Raw genomic sequence first — 20,792 nt, forward strand, 5'->3', positions numbered from 1 at the left:
TATTACAAAAGCATACAGTTATTGCCATCAGGCATGAGAGTGTCAGATAGGCAGGCAAATCCAGCTGGCTCTGAATTAGGCCACCACCACAGACAGCTGCAGTGGCACTGGGATGGACATCGGGGAAGGCTCCAAACTCAGGTCGGTGCCGAAGGGCTCTGGGATGCTCATGTAGCTGTGTCTTCACAGTCACGTGCACCCCAGCTACCTTGAGCTTCCCTGAGCATTATGTTAATCTGGAAAGGAAACACTAAAAAAAGCCGTCACTGTCCACCAGGCAGAGCTTTGCTGAAAAGACAGGAGTAAATCAAGTGACAAATAATTCCTAGCATGTGCTGAAAGAGTCGTTGGAATGCCAGGGAGCTGCATCATGAAGCCACATATAATTAGGTTTTGACAAAACTGATTTTTATTTTGAAGTGTTGCTGAGCCACAGCCTTATGAAAAAATTACCAGAATTTGAACCATGGCTTGTAGAAGAATTTGAAGTATTTTGATAGTCAAAAGAATGCTTAGGTGCCCACTTGAGTTAGCACACAAACACTACACCATCATCACTGCTAAGCATCCCCTGACTATGTGTTTTTCCCTTCCTCCCCCCAAAAAGGTACCCTGGCACATAGATGAGAAGACAGTGTAGAAATAACAAAACTTGTCAGAGTAAAGAGATGTGTGAGAGTGAGAACTGTTATAAACACTGACTCAAAGTATGCCAGAGATGACAGGCAGGTAGGAAGTGAATACCAGCATCAGTTTGACTACAGTGCAAGACTCATCCTGGGGAGTAGCCTTTTGCTCAGAAACAGGCAAGTGTAAGAATACAAAATAAAAACAAATCACCAAACCAGTATCATATCTGAGCCATCCAAAGGTTTAGGATATTTATTACAACTGAAGCAGAAGAAAGAAGGGGAAAAAAAAGACAAAACGAGAAAATTATAAATAGATACAAGCTTCAAGTGAATCCACCTGCTTTCCTTTGCTGGAAAATCAGTCTGCAAGCTCTTTAGATCAGAAACATCACTTTATTCTTTGTCTGTACAACACAAGAGAGGCCTAGAAGACCAATGAAGTTTCAGTGAGCTGTTACATTACAAATAAATAACAATAACCCACTTAATCTCTTCTTAATACAGCCCTGAAGGGAATGCAAGTGAGATTATCAACTGGCAGCATTTATTCAGCAGAACTTCAGTTACGGTTCACAGCCAGGACTTCCTATCCCTCCACTGGAAACTGTCTGTTGGCTTCAACAAAGCAAATACAAACTTCAAGAGTTGGATCATAAACTGTTAAAGAGCTTTAGTTACAAAAGAAGGGGAAAGAAGAGCGTGTAAGTGCGTAAGCACTGAGAGAGACTTTGCATCAGATCCAACAAAAGCAGTGGAAGTGGGTGGAAAACAATTCAAGGGCAGAGAGAAAAACAAAACCGTGATTGCGACATAGGCTGGAGGACACTGGAGCTCCTGCTCCCTGTGCTGCTGCCTTGCTGCAGAGATGGCAGGTGCTGTGGCAGTTGCCATCCTCACTGCAGCTTCTCACCCACATCCCATGCAATGAAGGGCTGGGTGGCATGGCCCCGTCCCCAGGACCTGCTCTGTGTCAGGCTGTAGAAGAATGTGACAGATGCAAACAGGCATCAGAGGAGAGAGTGAAAACTTCGCACCAAAACCACACTTACAGTGACCGGTTTTTCAGAAGACACATTCACTCCTTTCACATGTTCTTCTTCTGGCTCTTCGTTTTCCTTATTGTCAGTGCAAGAGACAGAGTCTTGGACTGAGCAAGTGCTAAGCAAGTCTGGCAAACTGGTAGACGGACACTTCAGAAAATTCCCTTCAGAAGATTCCTACCCGAGAGACAACAAAATACGTTACATTGTGTGCAGAAAAAACACCAGTGTCACAGTAAACCCATTTCACCTGCCAAGTGTGAGCTCCCTGGTAATCCTCCCCTTGTTACACACTTCCATGTGCTCAGACTTTAAAGACCAGGTTATAAAAAGCAGTCCTGGTTTTAAAGTGCATATATAATAAATACGGGCCAGTACATGTTTAAAAAATTTAGATTTCATAAAGGAGAATTGAAAATAAATACTTCTCCAGAAGCCTGCTCCTCCTCACTTTGGGTTTATTAAACATTACTGCGAGGAGACTGAGAGTTTACAGACCTCGTTACTCATTTCATTGCCTCCCAAATCACACCCTGCGCTCCTGCTCCCTCCCTGTGGATGTTCCCTTCACACATTTATTTACCTACACACATAAGAATAATACACTGACAACACTGCTCAGGAGAACAAAATGAAAACTGAACCACCAATCCTCTACCAACTCAGTCCTGATTCTTCAGGATCTGTTTCCAGTCTTTGGCATATTTTCTGCAGGCAAACACATGCATCAGCTGAAAACAGTGGCCAGACAGACTCTCATTTTATTGCTTTCGGAACAAATTCCATGTTCCTGAGCACTCACCAGGCCAAAAGGCAAGGCTGCATTCCTATACCAACAAATAAGGCCCCAAAGGAGCTGCTAGGGAACACTTCACCCATTTACACCTTTTCTGAGACTGCCTGAGACATGGCACAGGGTGGATTTCCCACTGCTTGCCTTTCCAAGTCCTTCTTCCAGGGACATGAAAACTGCCCAAGTGCACAGAGCACAGGACAAACAGATTCACAGCCTGACCAGGAACATGAAGTTTTATGCCATGAGCTTATTCATGATGAGGTCATCATGTGAACAAGTTTTTAAGCTTAAGGAGAAATCTATGCAGTCTACTGCCTTGTGTTTTGACAGAATCCAATTGTCTAAAAGAAACAAAAAATGTAGCTACTTCATGTCCAAGTGTGTTGTTTCCAGAACAAACACTGGTAAGGTTAATACCAAGCTGTGATCCTACAGAAGATATTCAGTGAACTTGACTGTCTTCAATGAACTGAAATATAGAGAAGTTACAGGCTCTTCACTTTCAATATGGTAGAATAGAGCCTCTTCTTGAAAAACATGAGCATAAAGCATCCCAGGAAGCCAATGAGCATCTAGACATTAAAGCCACAGAAAATGGGCATTGAGATGGCTGAGGAAACTGAAAGGTGAAGCTAAGAAAAAATATAAAAATACTGACACAGTGGCTTGCTGACACCCTGAAAATGCAGGTAAAGGAGTGGTCCATTTGGACCAAGATGTTCCTGCCACCCCCTCAAAGGTCCTGATGAACCCACCCTGCAGGCAGGTCCTTATTTGAGACCCCTGGGCGCTTTCACGAGCCCACTGGCCACCCACCAAACACCTGCAGCAACCCAAGCTGGGGGGGGCCAGCAGGATGTGATCCACAGAGAAGAGCAAACAAGGGTTGGCAGGATTTTCTTAAACAAAGGACAAAATACTATTTAATATCCCCTCAACCTCTTCTGCGCTCAAAGCAGAATGAAGAGCCTAACTGATAAATGAGTTCTACTCTCATTTCCCTGAAATTTCATGCTCCTTTATCTGTAAGAGCTCCACTCCTCACTATTAACAAGGACAAAATAAGGAACTCGAGCCAAGAGATCATCATCAGGAGACCTCAGGCACACACGCAGGATGGAGATTAGAGGTACTGAGGCTACACAGTGGAGGCGGAGAACAGCCTGCTTTATTTAGCATGTATTTTAAGAAAATGGTTTTGGTCAAAACTTAGGTAACATCTTGCTGTACATTAAATTTAGCGGAGCAAATGTGCACATGTGATTGCCTATCAAAAATATGCCCTTTTCACGAAGCACTGGCACAAACATTTGCAGATGCACATTTGTGATAGCACCTGGGAGAGGTCTGTACCTTGCTAGAGACCACGAGCTGCACCAGGCCAGCAGCCGAGCGGAGGAGAGCCACAGCCTCCTGGTGGGACAGCCCCACCAGCGACTGCCCGTTGATCATGAGGAGCTCATCACCAGCCATCAGCCTGCCATCCCTGCAGAAACAGAGCGGGAACATGGAGCTGCAGGGTGGTCCTCCCCCAGTGCCGGCACCGGTGGCACACAGTGGGATGTGGAGGCATGGACAACACGTGATCTCACTGACACTAAGCTAGCATTGTATGTTGTTCTCCAAAAAAAAGGGGCTCAGAAAGGTAACCCCAGGAAAACACTGTTACAGCTAGAGCCATCTCACCCTCTTGGCAGGGCTGAGATCCCCCAAGTCTTCTCCGTGACCCACTGGAGTTGGTCAGGGAGCAGCAGCTCCATCTCCACTCCGTCAGGGAACAGGGCCAGGATTGGAAGTGAGCACAACCTGAGATGCACAATCCATGCTCTCACACATTGCCAATTCTATGGGAAAGACCCATCTTCCGAAAAGGGACTTGAGAAAAAAGCCCTACAAGCCATCAGGCTCCTTGCTTTTCACTCAATCACTAAGGAACTGTTTGATCTGTCTACATTCTGGACTAAACATGCTAGAAGAAGCTTCAGTGATCAAACACAAAAATAATTTTTTATGCTAAAAATGCCATGTTCTCACCCTCACACACGGGGAGGGCAAAACGCCCACACTTGCCTCATGAACCTGGCTAACATGGATAGTCCATGGCTACTCCATCACACCCACTCCCATGAAGGTAACACCATCACCTCACCTGTGTGCGGAGCCGCCTTCCTCCACGTGGGTGACGATGATGCTGTGAGGGGACCTCTTTGACCCTCTGCCTCCTGTTATCTGGATTCCCAGCCCGTCCGTCCCCTTCAGGATGTGCATCTTCCATATGCGGCAACCTTCTCGCTGAGAGAAAATGTGCAGAGAGTCCTTGAATTTGGATTTGGACACCAAGAGAGGGCTGGGAGGCTACAGGAGGGAGCTATTTAGCACCGTGCTGCCCATCACCGCACACCTGTATAGCTCAGGTTATACGGGTGTTTTTGCTGAGCTTTGCTACATTAGCTGCAATCCAAGCGAAGGAGGCAGAAAGGAAGAGGCAGCACAGAGCAGGGTCAACACGTAGAGGTTTCCTTGCAGGGATGTTTGCAGCTTTTCTGAGCCACACAGAGGTGATGCTCTCAATGCCCTGGTCCTTCCCGAAGCAACAAGTGGCCTCAAACCCCTTCGCCAAAACTCAAGGATGAGCCGTGCAGGGCTGCAGAGGAGCAAGACATGGTCCAAGGGGGACCTTGAACACCAGGTAGCACAGCTGCTGTTGCAGTAGGGACCAGACTGGCATCACATAGCACTGTTTCCCTCTCCGGAGGGGTTTGCAGGATTTGAGACACAGGAAAGAAAACAGCAGCTTCAAATTATCAGCTGCCAATCAAATATTTCTTAGTGGGCAGCTGTTGTACAGATTGTAAATAATAAATTTACCCACTGCAGAGAACAATTTTCAGTATAACCAAGGTAATAAGCAATGGTCAGGACACCTTTATTAGTTTTGGTTATTTTTAATTATTATAAATATGTATCCAAAAAGCAGTTTACAAACTCCAGAGCAATACAAAATGCAAAACACAAACTAGTTCCCAGGAGTTCTACTGGCAGGATTGGGTACAAGGAAACACAAGTGTGACGGATAGCAGAAGAGCAAAAAAAGGAAAGAGAAAAACAAGCAAGCAAGACACGTGAGGCAATTGGCAAGACTCTCCCAAAGAGAGGAAGAACCAGGATTACAGAATTATGAAAAACCCTTGGAAGTTTTCAAGCTTGCAAGACAGCAAAGTGCACAATTTGGAGGGGATTTTTAAGCCATGTGTTGTAGTCACCAGGCACCAGGTCAGCTATTTCTGACTGGGTGTGTTATGCACACAAGTAACGTTCTCGCAGTACGCAAACGCCCAAGTAGCAAAGATGATTAAAATTTCATGGCAAACTGTGAAGAGCGTGCACAAATTGCTGCTTGTTTCTGAGAAGGAGAACTGCTAAATATAACAGCAAACCCAAGGGTTGTGGCAGCAACCTGCAAATTTTAGGCCAATGTTGTTTATCAGAGCCTTTATTAAATGAGGAAAATGTGGGGGGGTTGTTTGGTTTTTGTTTGTTTGTTTGTTTTTCACCTAATCACCGAAATTTTTAAATGCAGTATGAGTTTTTCAGATATTGGAACAAAGTGAAAATTAACAAGAATAATTAATAATTATCAATATTAACATCACTAAATGGAATGTTAACATTAATATTAATCTATCATAGCCCTTGAACCACAGGTAGGAGAAATATAAAAAACAAACCAGATTTCTTAAGAGGTTACCCAAAAGTTTGAGCCTGAAAACACATACACCTGTAGGTAATTTGTTAACTTGAAAGCCTTGAACATGGGCAATATTCTAACAAGGTTTAACTGGGATCTTCAATGCCTGACAAAAGGCCAGCCTCCTGCTGAGTAACAGGACATGTCAGGACAGAGGATACTTTAAAATAAATTAGAGTGATACATGAGAACCGTGTTAAATGCAGGGGCAAGAGTCAACTATGTTTATCCGCTTTAAAAACAGAACAGAGCTAAAGCATGAAAATGCTCCAGAGATATTTTATTGCTACGAAGTACCTTGCACCAATAATGAAGACAGTATAACAGAGAAATACAATCCCTCTGCCTCCCCCAGTCAAGCCCAGCCTGAAACGATGACCATCTATTCTCCTCACAAGATGCCACTTCAAATGTCCTGTTGTTAAACCAAGTTTCGAAGCAGACCTTTCAATAAAGTTTAACAATGCAGTCATAAAATTGCCTTTAATGATCTGCAAAAGCTTTTTGGAATGCGAGTTACACCAAGGCCCACTATGTGCAGCGCCTGGCTTGCACTCCTCAGCGCTCTTCACTGTCGCATATTTTATTACACAAAAAAAAAAAATCCCAAATTTACCCTTAACTGACCCACTCTTGAATATTCATTTACATAGCACTTAAAAACAGCAAATCGCAAGACTTCGCTGCTCTTGTGCAAGCCTTATTCCCCTTGAACGCCCACTAAAATCAAAAGCACTTGAAAGTAAAACACTACTCAGTCTGAGCATGGACAGAAGAACACATCCAAAATAAAAACACCTGGCATGTACCCAAAGATGTATTTCTTTCACTCATTTTCATATGCCACTCTCACCTACTCCTGTGAAAGAAAAGGTTGTCCCCTGAGTCCCCTCTGGTCAGCTGCAGGCATTTCACTGGGAATAAACAACTCGGCATCAACTGGAAATCAGAAACCCTCACACTGTTCTTTCCCTTTTCCTCATAAAACATTCATAGCTCTTCATTTAACCACACACTGCAAAGCAAACACCCCCCACCAATACACATGTACCTCTGAGGGACGTCACTCCAAGATTTTGAAAGCTAAGTATTAAAGAGTAGATTGCCAGCCTTTGCTTGAGGCCTCTGGAGAAAAGGGGTGTCCAACAGAACCCCCTTTCCCTCCCCAGGAAGCTGCACAGAGGAACACAGGATACTTCACAGCTGGATAAAAATGCTGCTGCTTTGAATGAGCATCTTCTATTAGTTCATCACAGGAAAGCCCTAATAGTAAAGCTCTGTGCCAATTCCAAGGACTTGTAAATGCATTTAAATTATACTTAAAACCAGCTTTGTTAAGTTACTGGAGATTCCCAGGTTCAACAACACAAGGCCTAAATGCTTTAAAAAAGAAGGAAAGGGAAAAAAAATAGTGAAGCACGTGTTTAATTTTGAAATTTTTTTGAATTATCATATTTTCAAACTTTCCTTCATAAACAAAAAGACTACAAGCTCACTTAGTCTTTAAATGAAAGCTAGGATTTTGGTGCATTCACTCCACTCCAGAGACTTACAACACCCAAAGGAAACACCAAGTGTAGTTAGATTTGGCAGTTTGCAGGTATGATGTCACTGCCCTTGGAGCCTGCATAATCCCTGCCCAGAGGACGAGTTTAACTGCTGACCAGTCTCCTTTGATCAGCTGCACAATTCTAGTTGCTGCTTGGCTGCTGTAAGTTCCATATTTCTATTAACATCTGAATTTTCCCATCCTCTCAGAATAATTCTCACAGCTTCATTTATAAATGACTCAGAATAACATTCCCTCCCAACTTTGTTCACCAGTGACACAAAAAATATGCACATGTGCACCCGCAGGCCTTTGGTGCAAAAACATTTCATGCACAAAGCACAGATGTGTTGATGCCGGTCCAGCCAGGTATCTCAAACTCCAGAGATCCTCACCAAGAACAGGGAGCAAGGCACTACCAGCTCCTGCTGCAGCCAGGGAACAGGCAATATCCAGCCCTGGTCACTCTTAAGGAGACTTAAATTATATCCCTCTAACCAAAGGCAGGCCATAAGCACAGCAGCAGCAGCATTTGAGAAAGAGCTCACTACATATCATGGAATGAATACTTGTATATGACAATCCAGAAAATTTCATTCACCTGTGATTTGGCCAAGATGGACACTCAGAAAGACACCCATGTGTGCTGTAAATGTGTCAAAGGAATAAGAAGCGAGAATGCCCCTTTAGAGTTCCCCATCTCCTGAGAGTAAATGTTAATTCTGCTCAGATCCACCCCACTGACTTTGCTTGTAATCCCAGAGCAGCAGCAGACCTGCCTACATGGAGGGACTGCGGATTCCTCCCAACTAAGGATTTCACGGGCATGATGAACCCACATATGTCAAAGTTGGCCTCAGAGCAGGAGATGAGATTTGGTCATCCCTTGAAATCCCTTCCAGACCTGCATTTTTTGACTTCCCTCACACAGCAAGGAGAAACACAAATGGTCAAGTCAGGTTGCAGCTGGGCTAATGGCTAATTTTTGTTCTCTGCAGTTACATCACTTTTAGGTGACTCAACTTTCCTCCCAACTTGGCTCTTTCAAGCAGGCAGCCGTTTGGACCAGATTTTTCCACTTGAAACTGATCAACTTCAAAGTGCCTAAGTTACAAATAATTAAAACTTTTTTTTTTTTTAAAGACAGTATAAATATTCTATTTGGACTAATTGCGGGGGGGGGGAACAACCGAAAACAAAGGGTCATCTTATGTAACTGACTGCAAGTGAGAATAGAGAATACAGCTGGCAGCTTCTAGTGGGTCCCTGCAGGCCGTTTCTCTCCACGGTGAAGCCATTGTACATCAGGCAGCCTCTGTTCAGAGCGAGCCTACATCTGGAATAAACTAGCGTGCTGCAGATCAGAAAGTGAGCACACTGCCAGCGCGACGTGGGGAAGCTCGCCTTCTGCCTGCTCCGGGTGCATACCATCAAACGCTCCATTTCATAAGCACATCATTAATAAAACAAAAAGGAACGTTTTTCCTCCGAGTTGTTGAGGAAAATAAATAAATAAGTGAATGAAAGACAACGGAGCCGTTCTCCCCCAACACTGCTCCTTCTCTAGCTAATTGCAGGGGAGTTTAAAGGGGGTTGACTGATTTTGACTGTGCCGTGTTCAAGAAGCTGCAAATCTATATATACAAAAGAAAAAATTGCTTTGAAATCTTTTATTAAAGACAAGCTTGGCAGGAGCAAGGTGTAAACAAATGGAAAACAGAAATGCGGTAAGTAGTTAAAAAAGCCAGCCAGTAAAATGGAAAATGTAAAATAGTTGTCTATGAAAAAGCACTTTCTGTCACAGCAGCAATTCAGACGAACCTGATGTAAACATGTAACAATTTTAAAATAAAAACAGAGATAAGCCCTGATCAGAATAGCAATAACCATGTACTGAGTCTGTATTCACGCACTGACTGACTGCCACAGACCCAAATGCAACCCACAGGATGTCTCCCTCCCTCCACATTTAAACGTGAATTTTTACTGTCTGTCTGCAGGGACCAGTTCCCTCTTTCAGACTTCACAGGGTTTCTCGTTAGGAGCAGCAAAAGCAAACAGTGAGATCTTACTCACAAGCCACGAAGCTGCTTTGGAAACGTGACACTTAAGAGAAAGTCCTAAGTTCCATGCATTACAAAAAATTACTTCAATAGGCTTCACAGCAGCTGGCAGCCAACATGCTGATCACACACAGCTGAAAACCAGCACAAAATCCTCCAAACACAAACACACAACATTAACAGTAGCACAGCATCCTTCTCTCCATGAAGAGGGAGAACACTGGGATGGCCATACTAGCACATACCACTCGCCAGCACCCTTCACTGATGTGGGATAAATTAAAAGCACTACTCCCAGCTGCCTGCCCCATCTCGGGCCACATCATGCCTCCTCCACTATCCCTACTCCCCAGCAGGCAGGTGGGAAAGACAGATCGGTAGCTGGGGAATTAACTTGCATGATCACATACCAGGTGAGCAGCTTGAATGCGTCAGTCTCAAGATACAGTCAAAAGCCATCACTCTTCACATCATAGATATTAATGTGAATGACTCACTACCAAAAAATCATGCCAAAATCTGATTTTTGCAGATTCTTAACAGGGCAATTATTTCATTAGTGGATAATGAGTATATTTTTCGTCTGAACTTAGCCAGGTTATTTTTAAGGCTGATCTGACAGCAGGACTCCTGCTTTCATCTACTACCCTAGGTTTTGTTTTCATTGTTGCACAAGCAAGCTAAACAACTCCAAGATAATCAAAAACAGGGTGGGGGCAGGGGGAGGGGGAATCTAAATTCCTTTATCAATAAATTATTCCAAGACAGGAGTTTTTTGTCCATCCCTACTGCTTATGAAAGTTTCTTAGCACTGAACCACTGAAGCCTTTGGCTTCCGCCTCTGTCTGGATGATGCAAGCCATACAGTGGGTGTCTCCTACACCACTTAAAATACGGGGGAAAACCCCAAACCAAAGCAGCCCTTAATATGTATTACACTTCATTGAGGATATGAACTTTCCATGTCCTCAAACTAAGTAGGAGCCAGGACACAACTGTGATTACTTTCAAGTGTCCACTCCTGATCTCACAAGTCCCCTTGTTTGGACAAACAGCCGCCAGATACTTGGCATCCTTTCACTGAAATGTGAGTACTTTCCCCATGAAAAGAGAAGTGTCCTAGGGGATGAAGCCTGGGGAACAGTCAAAAGCAAAAACATACCTTCCCCCAAACACAAACACGTAATTAAAATACACAAAACAGCCATCGAAACAGAGTGGATAAAATTCCGTGACTTAAAGCAGACTGTCCCCCAGGGATCCATCTCCCGAGACAGACTGCATGTTGACATCATTTCCTTGGCAAGGCCTTTTAAACATTTTATCAACCAATGCAAGCACCTGAACTATACCATCACCCCTTACAAAAATCTGCTGGAGTCATTTGTTATCCTGAACCATCACCATCTGGATAGCACCTCTCTGAGCTGCTCCACTCCTGCCTTCAACTGAACCTTTATTGAGAGATCAGACGAATGGTTTCTCAGCTGTCTCCGACCCTGGAGGGGTCTGGCAACTGCCCCTGGGAAGCTTAGGCTTTTAAGGTTACAAGTGTTTGCACGCCCTTGAGTACCCTACCCAGTCTCATTCTCTTGCTGGGCTATTGGGAATGGCTGGTTGGTTAGTCTGAAGTTTCTCAGAAAACACTCTTGCAGCTTGCAGTAGATTAAAGCCCAGCCTAGAGTAGGTCACGACACTCCAGTGCCAGCTAAAGAGGTGTCACTTGTGGGGACTGGTATTACATCTGTCAGCAACAAGAATCTTTTGGGTTTGCTCAGTGCTTTCAGCACCCTGCCTCAAAAATTAAGTGTCTGTAGCTTTATAATTCCAACTAAAAGCCTGAAACATTACAGCACCTAAGCAAACAGCATGCTCTATTTTTAGGCATGTCCACTTGGTTTCAAGCATTCACACTTGATGATTAAAACATAAAATGGTGTGAACTTACATTTCAGCCAAAGTTAGCCATTTGCATTCCAATTGTGGGTTTGCTGTATCTTTAATACAACACACAAAATAAAAAAAAAAAAACTTGACCCACTTTCTGTGTAGGTGGGAAGAGCTTTCCCTACTGGTGCTCTCACCTATGGTTGGTGATAGCTGAGCATGGCTTAGACCTCCTACAACACAACCTGCGCTGGCTTTGGTGATAGCTCATTTCCAAGAGTGAGGACTTCGCTTAAAGGCAATACATTAACACATTACAACTTATCCATCACCAAACTATCTCTACATCCAACCCTCTATCACACCCTCAGAAAATTCACTACAAAAACAGCATAAAAGGACAGACTGCTACTCAAAATTAAAGCATACAGCTACCACAGCTGTAGCTATCACTTAAATCACAGCAAAGGCAGGCAGAACCTTAAGTCAGTCAAAAAAAATTGGCAGCAGGTGACTTAACCCCAGAAAGTTGTGATGATTGTTGTTATGGCAAGGTGGAACATAACTAGCAGCAAAAAATATCAACTGTAATTTCACTACAAGCTACATCAAAGCACTTTCTAAAACCCCAAGCGAAAGCAAGGCCAAGTTTTGTCAGTGCTGTACAGCTACAATTAAAAGACAGTCCTTGTCCCTAAGAGAGTTTACAACCCAAAACAGGCAAAGAAGAGGGAAGGCATGCTTATCACAGTGCACATTAAAACTTCAAGACAGTAGATAGCCCCAGGATTCATGTTAATGAAAGTTGGAAGAAAACACAACAGATAAAAAGATGTTAAGAACAGAATCAGATTCTGAGGATGGCCTTTGCATGACTAAAAGTGTCTACATTAACACCTCAAACCAGTGTTATTTATGTCTAAAAAATGCATCATATAAGAGTCCAGTAAAAGCCTTGATGAAACAGTAATTACTGCTTAGGTTGCCAAAAAAAAATTGATGTAAAGCAACTTAGCTTCAGCAGCTTCACCAGAGTACCTTGCTTACAGCAAGTTTTTCATTTTGGTACAGCAAAAGGATGAGAATTTTTTTTCCCATCAAGTTTAACAAAACAGTAAAATGCTTAAAGCCATTGTATTATTTCAAGCCTCATGTTTTGATTCCTGTAATGTCCTGTTAGCCTTCCTCTTCTGCTTGGCAAGATAAGGAGCATTTTCCATTAACCAAAACTCAAGGTAAGGCTGGCATTTACCAACACTAATTGGCAAGTACTGCTACAGAAAGGCTGTCAGCCTTTACTAGCTGCAAAGTAAAATGCAATTCAAAAGCATTCATCCCCTTGCAAGACAAGCCATCTCAATAAGGAAGCAATAATGGGCTTGAGGAATGAAGAGAGCTGCTGATGAAAAGAGAGCAAGTGCTGCGCAGTTGGAGCAATACAAAAGCAAGTGCTGGCTGGCAAAGACCTGGGTGGACTCCTGCTCACATGCACGTCTGTGTGCACCTGTGTACACACTGATGAGTCTGGAGAGTGCTGTGGTCTATGCAAACTGGGCTCAGCTGGGCTATAAGAGCAAAACTGGCTGGGCAAACTGTGCTAGTGGCTGCAACACACTGCAGAGTAATGAGGTTAACAACAGGGAGGCAAGACCTTGAAGCACTCCTCTAGCCCAGACCTCCCCAAAAACCTCTAGGAGGCAAGGCATTAATATTCCCTTGCCCTTCCCCCTCCCTCCTTTTGTTAATGGACAGTGACTTCAGAAAAGCATCAGGCACAGCTTGGAGGAACACCAGATGCTGACTTGTTTCTGTCTTGGAAAAGCATCCCACCTCAGCCCCATACCATGGTGCTACCAGCAGCCAGGACCACTGGTGCACACCCTGAACTTCTCCCATGCCACATATTCCTGACAATGGAGAAACACTCAAAGGCAGATGCAGAGTCCCAGCCCCTCTCAACTGCCTCCCTTCATGATTAAAGCACTTTTGCTCTGCCCAATCTCCTTTACACTGGTCACTGGTAAATCTGGATCTGGATTTCAAGCCCTTACTCATTTGGATGCCTATAAAGAAGCAAGAGGATTCAAGGGCATTCTGGGAGAGTCTTATTTTTGCTTTTAACAGTTGGTGTTTCAAGAACTTTCAGAGCATCCTGTGGTGGCTGGAGGAAGCAAAGGGGGCCAATCTGCTCTGGTACATCTCATCTTCAGCCAAGCTGTTTCTGGCTTCATCAATGAAAGCCCCTCATAGTGCCAGCCAGACCTGGATCAGTTCAAGTCCCCTTTGACAACAAGACTCCTGCCCTTCACACTCCTGAGTCTGGTCCTTGCAAACCTCAGTCCTACTTCTGATCTCTGTCCATACCAGCTGTATCTGGCCACCTCTGGGCTGAACAGCAACAGAAGCAGTCCACAGATCTTCCAAAAACACCGTGATAGAGAAATTGAGAGCAAAACTGAGGGATTCTGTCCTACCAGTAAACACAGTGAAACCACAGGACTGCTCTATTGTGAGGAAAACTCACAGTTTCCTTTTATTTATCATTTTTTAGTCAACTCCAGCAGTCTCTTCCCATACTCCTCTTCCATATATGCCTATATAATTATCAGCCTGCAAAACTACGACCTGTCTCAGGCCACTGAATAAAAGAAGTAAACTTTGATTTCTGTGTTTAAGCTCCCCAGTCTTCCCAGAATGTGAGGGATCATTACTCCAGCTCAGAGACTGCCTGATCTTAAATCACTGCCCCTGACTCTCACTGCTGCCAGCCTGGGTCCTCTCCAAAGTCTGGTTTCCAGACTTCAGAGATCTTCCTGCCAGGCAGATACAGCTTTGCTGCTTTGAATCCCCACATTTTTGAAAGGCATTTAGGTTCATCCTAAAAATATTTCAGCATAAGTAAACCAACTATAAACATTAAATGCTGCCTGCTAATTGACAGGTACAGTATTTACTGAAGGTTACATACCAGCAAACAGCCTGGCAGATTTGTTTATACACAGTGATAGCAAATGCCAAGTGCACAGGAGAGACAGATCAAGATCTGAGAGATGAAAGCAAGCCTGAAGAAGGGGACTGGCACATGCACACAAACCAGTAACACAGGAATCTCCTGGCAGGCTCACTTGACAAAGAGTATTCATCTTGCCTGTCATTTCACAATCCAGCATTGTTGTTGTGAGTAGCATGTATGGAGAAAATGGGAGAACAACCCCACACTTGTGGGAGGTGTTTCACTTGTGGGAGAGGTACCCTGAAAGGGAAGGGCACTGAAATGACACATGGATACCTCAAAAGCACTCCCAGCACAACATCCCCTAGGCATTGGCCATGAGCTACCTGCTGGGATCAGCACAGCAGTGGCTGAAGACATGCAGATTCAACCCAACCTCTTCACCCCTGTTTTGGTTACAACAACTTCATAATAACTTTCTACAGGGAGAAAAAAAGGTATTTTCCTGGACTCCATATTCCGGTTTCAGCAATGCTCCCATCTGCCTCCTGAGGTGGGAAAGGGGAAATGAGCAGTGGGAAGGACCAGCCAGGTCCTCCCACATCCATACTGGTCACTGAGCAGCTTCTTGAAACCTTTCCTCCCACCTGCAGCTGACCTCCAGTCTGCCACAGGCTGTCTCTCCTCCCCTCAAAGTGAATATAGTGCTCCCCAAAGGCACAGGGCTGACAGCCCTGGATATTCAATTAGTCAATATGTGGAGGAGACGGGGAGCGTGGGGCAGGCAGTGGGGACGGAGCTGCCTTCCCCATGGAGAGGGTGCCCTGCCAATGCACCCTGTCCCTGCACAGGAGGAGATAACTCATCCTGCGGCTATGAGAGCTTTGGCTCACGCTTTGAAGCCTGGAAGGAGGCTGCAACTTCTGACACGACATCCTGGATGCCTTTTTCAAAAGGCTCCTGACACGATTGGATCTCACGTGCCTGAGTGCCAGGTCACGCTTTGAAAATAGAGCTGGAAGTGAGATTTGAGGCTCCCAAGTGTCTTTATTCCCTGCCTTTTTTTTTTTTTTAAACAGGACACAAATAATTTTGAAAATTTTATTCACTGTCCCTATTGAACCCTTATTAAGACACTGATTTAAGCCACTCATTACTCTGATAGCAGTAACCCCACAGATACTAAAGTGATAGGATTCTATAAGGCCCTCTGGTCTTTAAAAAGCAAAGGATGATCAAGGCACGCTATTCAGGCTCCAGCTATTCACATTTCTCCTCATTCAGATGTCAGGAAAATGTAATTAGTACTGACACAGACAGAGGTCATATTTCTAAGCAAAATATTAAAGGGGGGGGAGAGGGAATTAAAAAAAAGACAGAAGCAATTTTACTAAATGACTGTGCCTCCCAACAGGCTCCATAACCAATACACCACAGTTGAATAGATTATAGCTTTTAAATTTTTCCAGTGCCTCAACTATGTTTTTACATTTTACAAAGCCCTCTTGTATATGTTTTGCATTAAAAATGTATTTATTGCTCACATTGATACATATATGTTCTGAATTTAATAATTTACTTCTCAGACCAAAATGACTCAAAACATCAAGGTAACACTAGCATGAGATGGCTCTGGATCAAGAGGGGTTTTTTTACATATATATATTTTTGGCTTTCCACTTCAAAAAAAAGTCTGATCATCTTCATTTATAACATGTGTCTAATTAGACATCTTCAGAACAGATTCAAGAAGTTTTTATATGGACCAGAGCTTTTAAAATACCAAATGATTCACTTATTTATTTTAAGCTTTTAATGTTTTCTTTTAGAAAGACTACAATTACAAAGCTTGCTAGAACAGTACACAAACACCCTATCCTTTCTGTTGCACCATAAAATCCAAAGTGTCTCACTGATGTGAAGAGTAACTTTTTCCAACTATGGTTCTTTAAAACCAGAGGGTTTTTTAATTGTTTTTAGCTCCTACAACGTACTTTAAATTAAATTACTCTGAGTTCACAACCACCATCACCACCACCCTGCAGCAGTGCTGAGGAGCACTAATTCAGAGGACACGTTTAAACCCATGCTTTTCTCAACAGAGTGATGAGATGTCCACTCATACTGCTTTGTTACCAGCTTTGAAGTCTTAAAACCAAAACCAGCTGCTGCAGCCAGCCCCAAGCCCAACAAAGTAACGTTCATCTGTTTATACTATCAGTGCCTCTGGAAAGACTGGCAGACGGTGCTTCTGGTGATAGATGCATACTGAAACCCGATCAAGGCTTGGGTTATTTTTCTTTATCCAGCAACACTGCAATTCTAGGCAGACAACAAACCCTAAGATCTCCATTAGGACAAAGAGAGAAGCAATGAAAGCCCCAATCCCACTGTTGTCCCAAACATTAACAAATCATCTCTCTCATCAACTCTGAGAAAAATCTGCAAGTACTTCCATGTGGTTCCCAAACACTGGCCAAACAAGTTTCGTAGCATAAATACATGCAATGTGGTCTAGTGCATCAAAAAGGGAAGCTTCAATTCCAGTGTTAACATGCGCTATAAGGTGACATCAAGTCCAGGCAGAGCTAAACATGAAACCCCAAAGGACAAAATTACCATCTTCCACTGACATCTCCTGCCCCAGTGTCATAGGGTCACCAGTTATCTCAACAAAAGAAATCCTGAGACCAACCATGAGAGGTCAAAGATATAAGGACCTTCCCCTCCATCACAGATGGAATATGACAGAGGTTCCGACAATTATTATTTAACTCTTCAATCCTCCTGTCCTCCTGCTTTGGACCACATCCCAAAACTTAGTCCCATGACAGCTTGTCTTGTCCCCTGGAGGCTCAGCCCAAGGACAGAGCACTGAAACTACGGAAATTGCCTGGGAAATCCATGTAATTCACTTGCATGCCTGCTGCTCTTCCTTCTCTAGAAAAACCAATGCAAACATACCTGGGCAGACTGGTCTCCAATGTCTGGCATGCCACCATCCGACAGCCGGCACCGGTAGGGTGCCCCAGTGCCTTGGTGCTGCTCTTCCCCATTGCTTTCTGCTTCAGAGGTCTCTGGCTGAGCAATCTCCACCTCCATCGGGGTGCAATGCCCGTTCCCATGCTCCGAGCCCAGCTTCTCCTTGCTCTCCTTGCTGCCCGGTGTTCTGGTGATGACCCCAAACTTCCTGGTCCTTTTCCCATTCTGAGCAGCTCTGTCGCCAGGCTCGGGGCTGGGCTTGGCTTTGGGGTCGCAGCTGTTGCTGTTGTTGCCGTTGGACGGAGGAAGAGGGGCCTTGCGCTTGATGCGGCGCAACATGATCAGGTAGACGAAGCCGCCATTCCAGCACTGCTCAGCCAGGTAACTGCAAGGAAAGGGATGTGCGAGGATTACCAACTACTCGCCCCACAGTGCCCACATCCCGTCCTGTCACCCCAACATTCCGTACCCTGTGATGTTCAGGCAGCTGACTGCCTGATGTGTGGATATCATACCCGGAAACATTGGCAAATGTTCTCTTTCTTCAGTACTGGAGGAGAACTCCTGGAATACTATCAGGAATAACAACAGCCCTACCAGCCACCTGGGCTGATCCCACTGTGGCATAACACGACAGCTGGTAAATGCCACCAAACATGTTCCTACCACCTTGACCTCTGTACCTGCACCACAGCAACACGAAAAGGTGAAGCAAGCAAAACTGAAAGGGTTTCCAGGGGAGTATTAAAATAAATAAATATTTTTTAAAAAACTGAAAATCAGGCAGGCTTCATTTGTGCAGCAGCTCATAGAGCATTTGCATCTGAAATAAACCTCCTTAGTGAAACTAATCTGCTTCAGCATACATAAATGCTTGAAGGCTTCAGGGAAAATGAAAAATCAGCCACTGGGGTAAGCAGTGGTAACAAGGCATCCCAGCTGCTAAAAAGGAAATCAGGTGAGTTTCCTTCATAGGAAGCATATTCCAGTCAAAGCAAGGGCCAAATCATCTCAGCTGTTCAAGGAGCAGCCTCCAGGCACCAGAGCAAAGCGTCATCTTCCCTCCTGAAGTTTCTGGATGTGCCTTGAAGGAATTAAGATTTCTGCTTCAAGCAAACCCTTTGTGACCTTACAGAAACTGCACCCATTGATGCAAAAGGGGAATCTAACTTCTTGCCTCTTTTGGGAAAGGATATACCTCAACCCAAATTCTTGAAATATTTGGGTTCTGAGCCAAGGGTGTAACCAACTGAGAGTACAAACAAGCTGGAATTTGTACTTAGCAGGTTTGTATGTGCCCTTTCACACTAATTTAGGCCTCCAAAATATATTGCCTTTCTCACTAGTGAAGGCAGCAGGAATTTCCCAGTGCATCAAATAAGCCTCTGCATCAAATAAACTGCAGTTGCAATGAACTCTCCACTGATACAGAGCAGTTGCTGAACCTACAGATTTCAGAGATGAGAAATTAGGTGTGGAGTTGCACCACAGAAGATTCTAAGAGAAAATAACACAGTACTTGGGCTTGAGAGAGGAGGAACAACTCAAGAGTCTGCCACCAAGATTTTCCTCTCCCTGTTGCTTTGTAGACTAATTTTCCTCTTCCCTTTCTTAAAAGTTGTTTGGCCTCAAATAAAGCCCTTCAAACTTAATCCTGCACAGAGGTGACTTAATGGCAAAACTGGAAAAGCAGCTATGATAACCCCTGAAGCAAACTCCTGCATGGAGGAGCAAGGAAAGAACCCTCAACTACTAAAGTAATCCAGACCAGCCTGGCAGTGGCTGGAAATAAAACGATGAGTGTGTGTTCTGTCCAGGGACAAGAGTTGATATTTTCACTCCACTTCTTCCCTAAGCTTCCATGTCCCCTACAGACAACATCAGCACTCAAATCACTTACATTTAATTAAGCAGACCGATGTCCAAATGAACACTGCAACTAAATAACCTTAAAAGCAGCCCTGGAGCAACAGAAGGGAAGGACAAATATGTGCCAAAGTTCCCCAGTGAATATAAACTGAACTCCAGCTCCCTGGACAGTCCATTCAGTTTTCACCAGGCAATTCTTCTTTTTTTTATTTTTATTTTTTTCCCCAGACATTAAGACTATTTAAGTAAAGCCCTAAAACCACCTTTTTCAAAATGGCTGAAAGGAGACAGCCAAAAAGCCCCTCCAGTTAAGAAGTCTCGGCAGCCAAGGTCAGCTGTCTGGGTGGCCACGAAGTGACAGTTGGCTCCAGGAGACATATGAGGCTGGCAGGACCTAAAGGGTTAGCCAAAAAAAAAGTCCAGAACTAAGATGGAAGTATTTTTGATTATCAAGTTAAAAGAAATATTCTTTTAATCACCAGAAAAGGGGCAGTTCTGTTCCAGAAACAATATGAGCTGCCTGTTTTTCACATTTATCTTTCAACTCAAATTTCAAGGCAGCCAGTAAAGTTGATTAAAATTCATGACTTTTGCTTGCAGCAATACCACTGCACTCTGATCCATCACACATAAGCCTGATAGCACTGCTTCTCCTGGCACATGGAAACAGGAAAGCAGCTCCTCTTCTCCAGTCCTGTGGCTTACATGGGTGCTGCCCACTCTGTCTTTATGCAGAGTCAGGTCTGCGTGACTCGTTTCTGTGCAGGTGCATATATGTGGGGTTTTCGAAACACCAATCTCTGAACTAATCACTGATGTATTTTTTACTGCCAGTAACCAAGTGCATGCATTAATCAACTACTTGATTTCGGAAGCAAGGGGAACAAGAGGCAACTTAGCGTATGTCCAAATAAAGTACTCCTAGAGAGGCAAAAATAATTTACTGTATCACCTCCACTTGTGGTACATTTATTCCGATCATAAAGTGTAAAGCTATGAAAAGGGAAGAGAGAAGGAAGGGTTTTTTTCCTATCAACTCTTCACACACAACCATCCCTCCAGTCTGGAGCAGGGTTACAGAGAGCAGAAATAGATGCAGCTGCGCTGAAGTCAGCGGAGCCATGCTGATTTACTCCATATGTTGAGATGGCCTACATGTTCCAGGCATGCAGCCTGTAGTAACTCATGGGTTTATGTCTTCTTGAGCATTTTTCAGCAGTTCAAAGCACACAATAAGTTTCCATGGGAAAAAAAAAAAAAAGTCCTCTCTGGG

At 44.0% G+C, this 20,792-nt stretch overlaps 1 protein-coding gene across 3 annotated transcripts in view; it reads right to left on the reverse strand.

Moving 5' to 3' along the window:
* Positions 1-20,792, reverse strand: part of PDZD2 (PDZ domain containing 2) — a 200,767-nt gene that overhangs the window by 51,482 nt on the left and 128,493 nt on the right. For all 3 annotated transcript variants that reach the window (XM_027634814.1, XM_027634813.1, XM_027634815.1), the window contains 4 exons: positions 17,633-18,035; positions 4,618-4,760; positions 3,822-3,954; positions 1,682-1,849 (listed from right to left, as the gene is read on the reverse strand). In XM_027634814.1, coding sequence (XP_027490615.1) covers positions 1,682-1,849; positions 3,822-3,954; positions 4,618-4,760; positions 17,633-18,035 — 847 coding nt within the window. The remainder of the gene's footprint in view (positions 1-1,681; positions 1,850-3,821; positions 3,955-4,617; positions 4,761-17,632; positions 18,036-20,792) is intronic.

This window comes from Corapipo altera, unplaced genomic scaffold (genome assembly GCF_003945725.1).
Source record: "Corapipo altera isolate COAL_440 unplaced genomic scaffold, ASM394572v1 61411, whole genome shotgun sequence".
NCBI classification, from domain to species: domain Eukaryota; kingdom Metazoa; phylum Chordata; class Aves; order Passeriformes; family Pipridae; genus Corapipo; species Corapipo altera.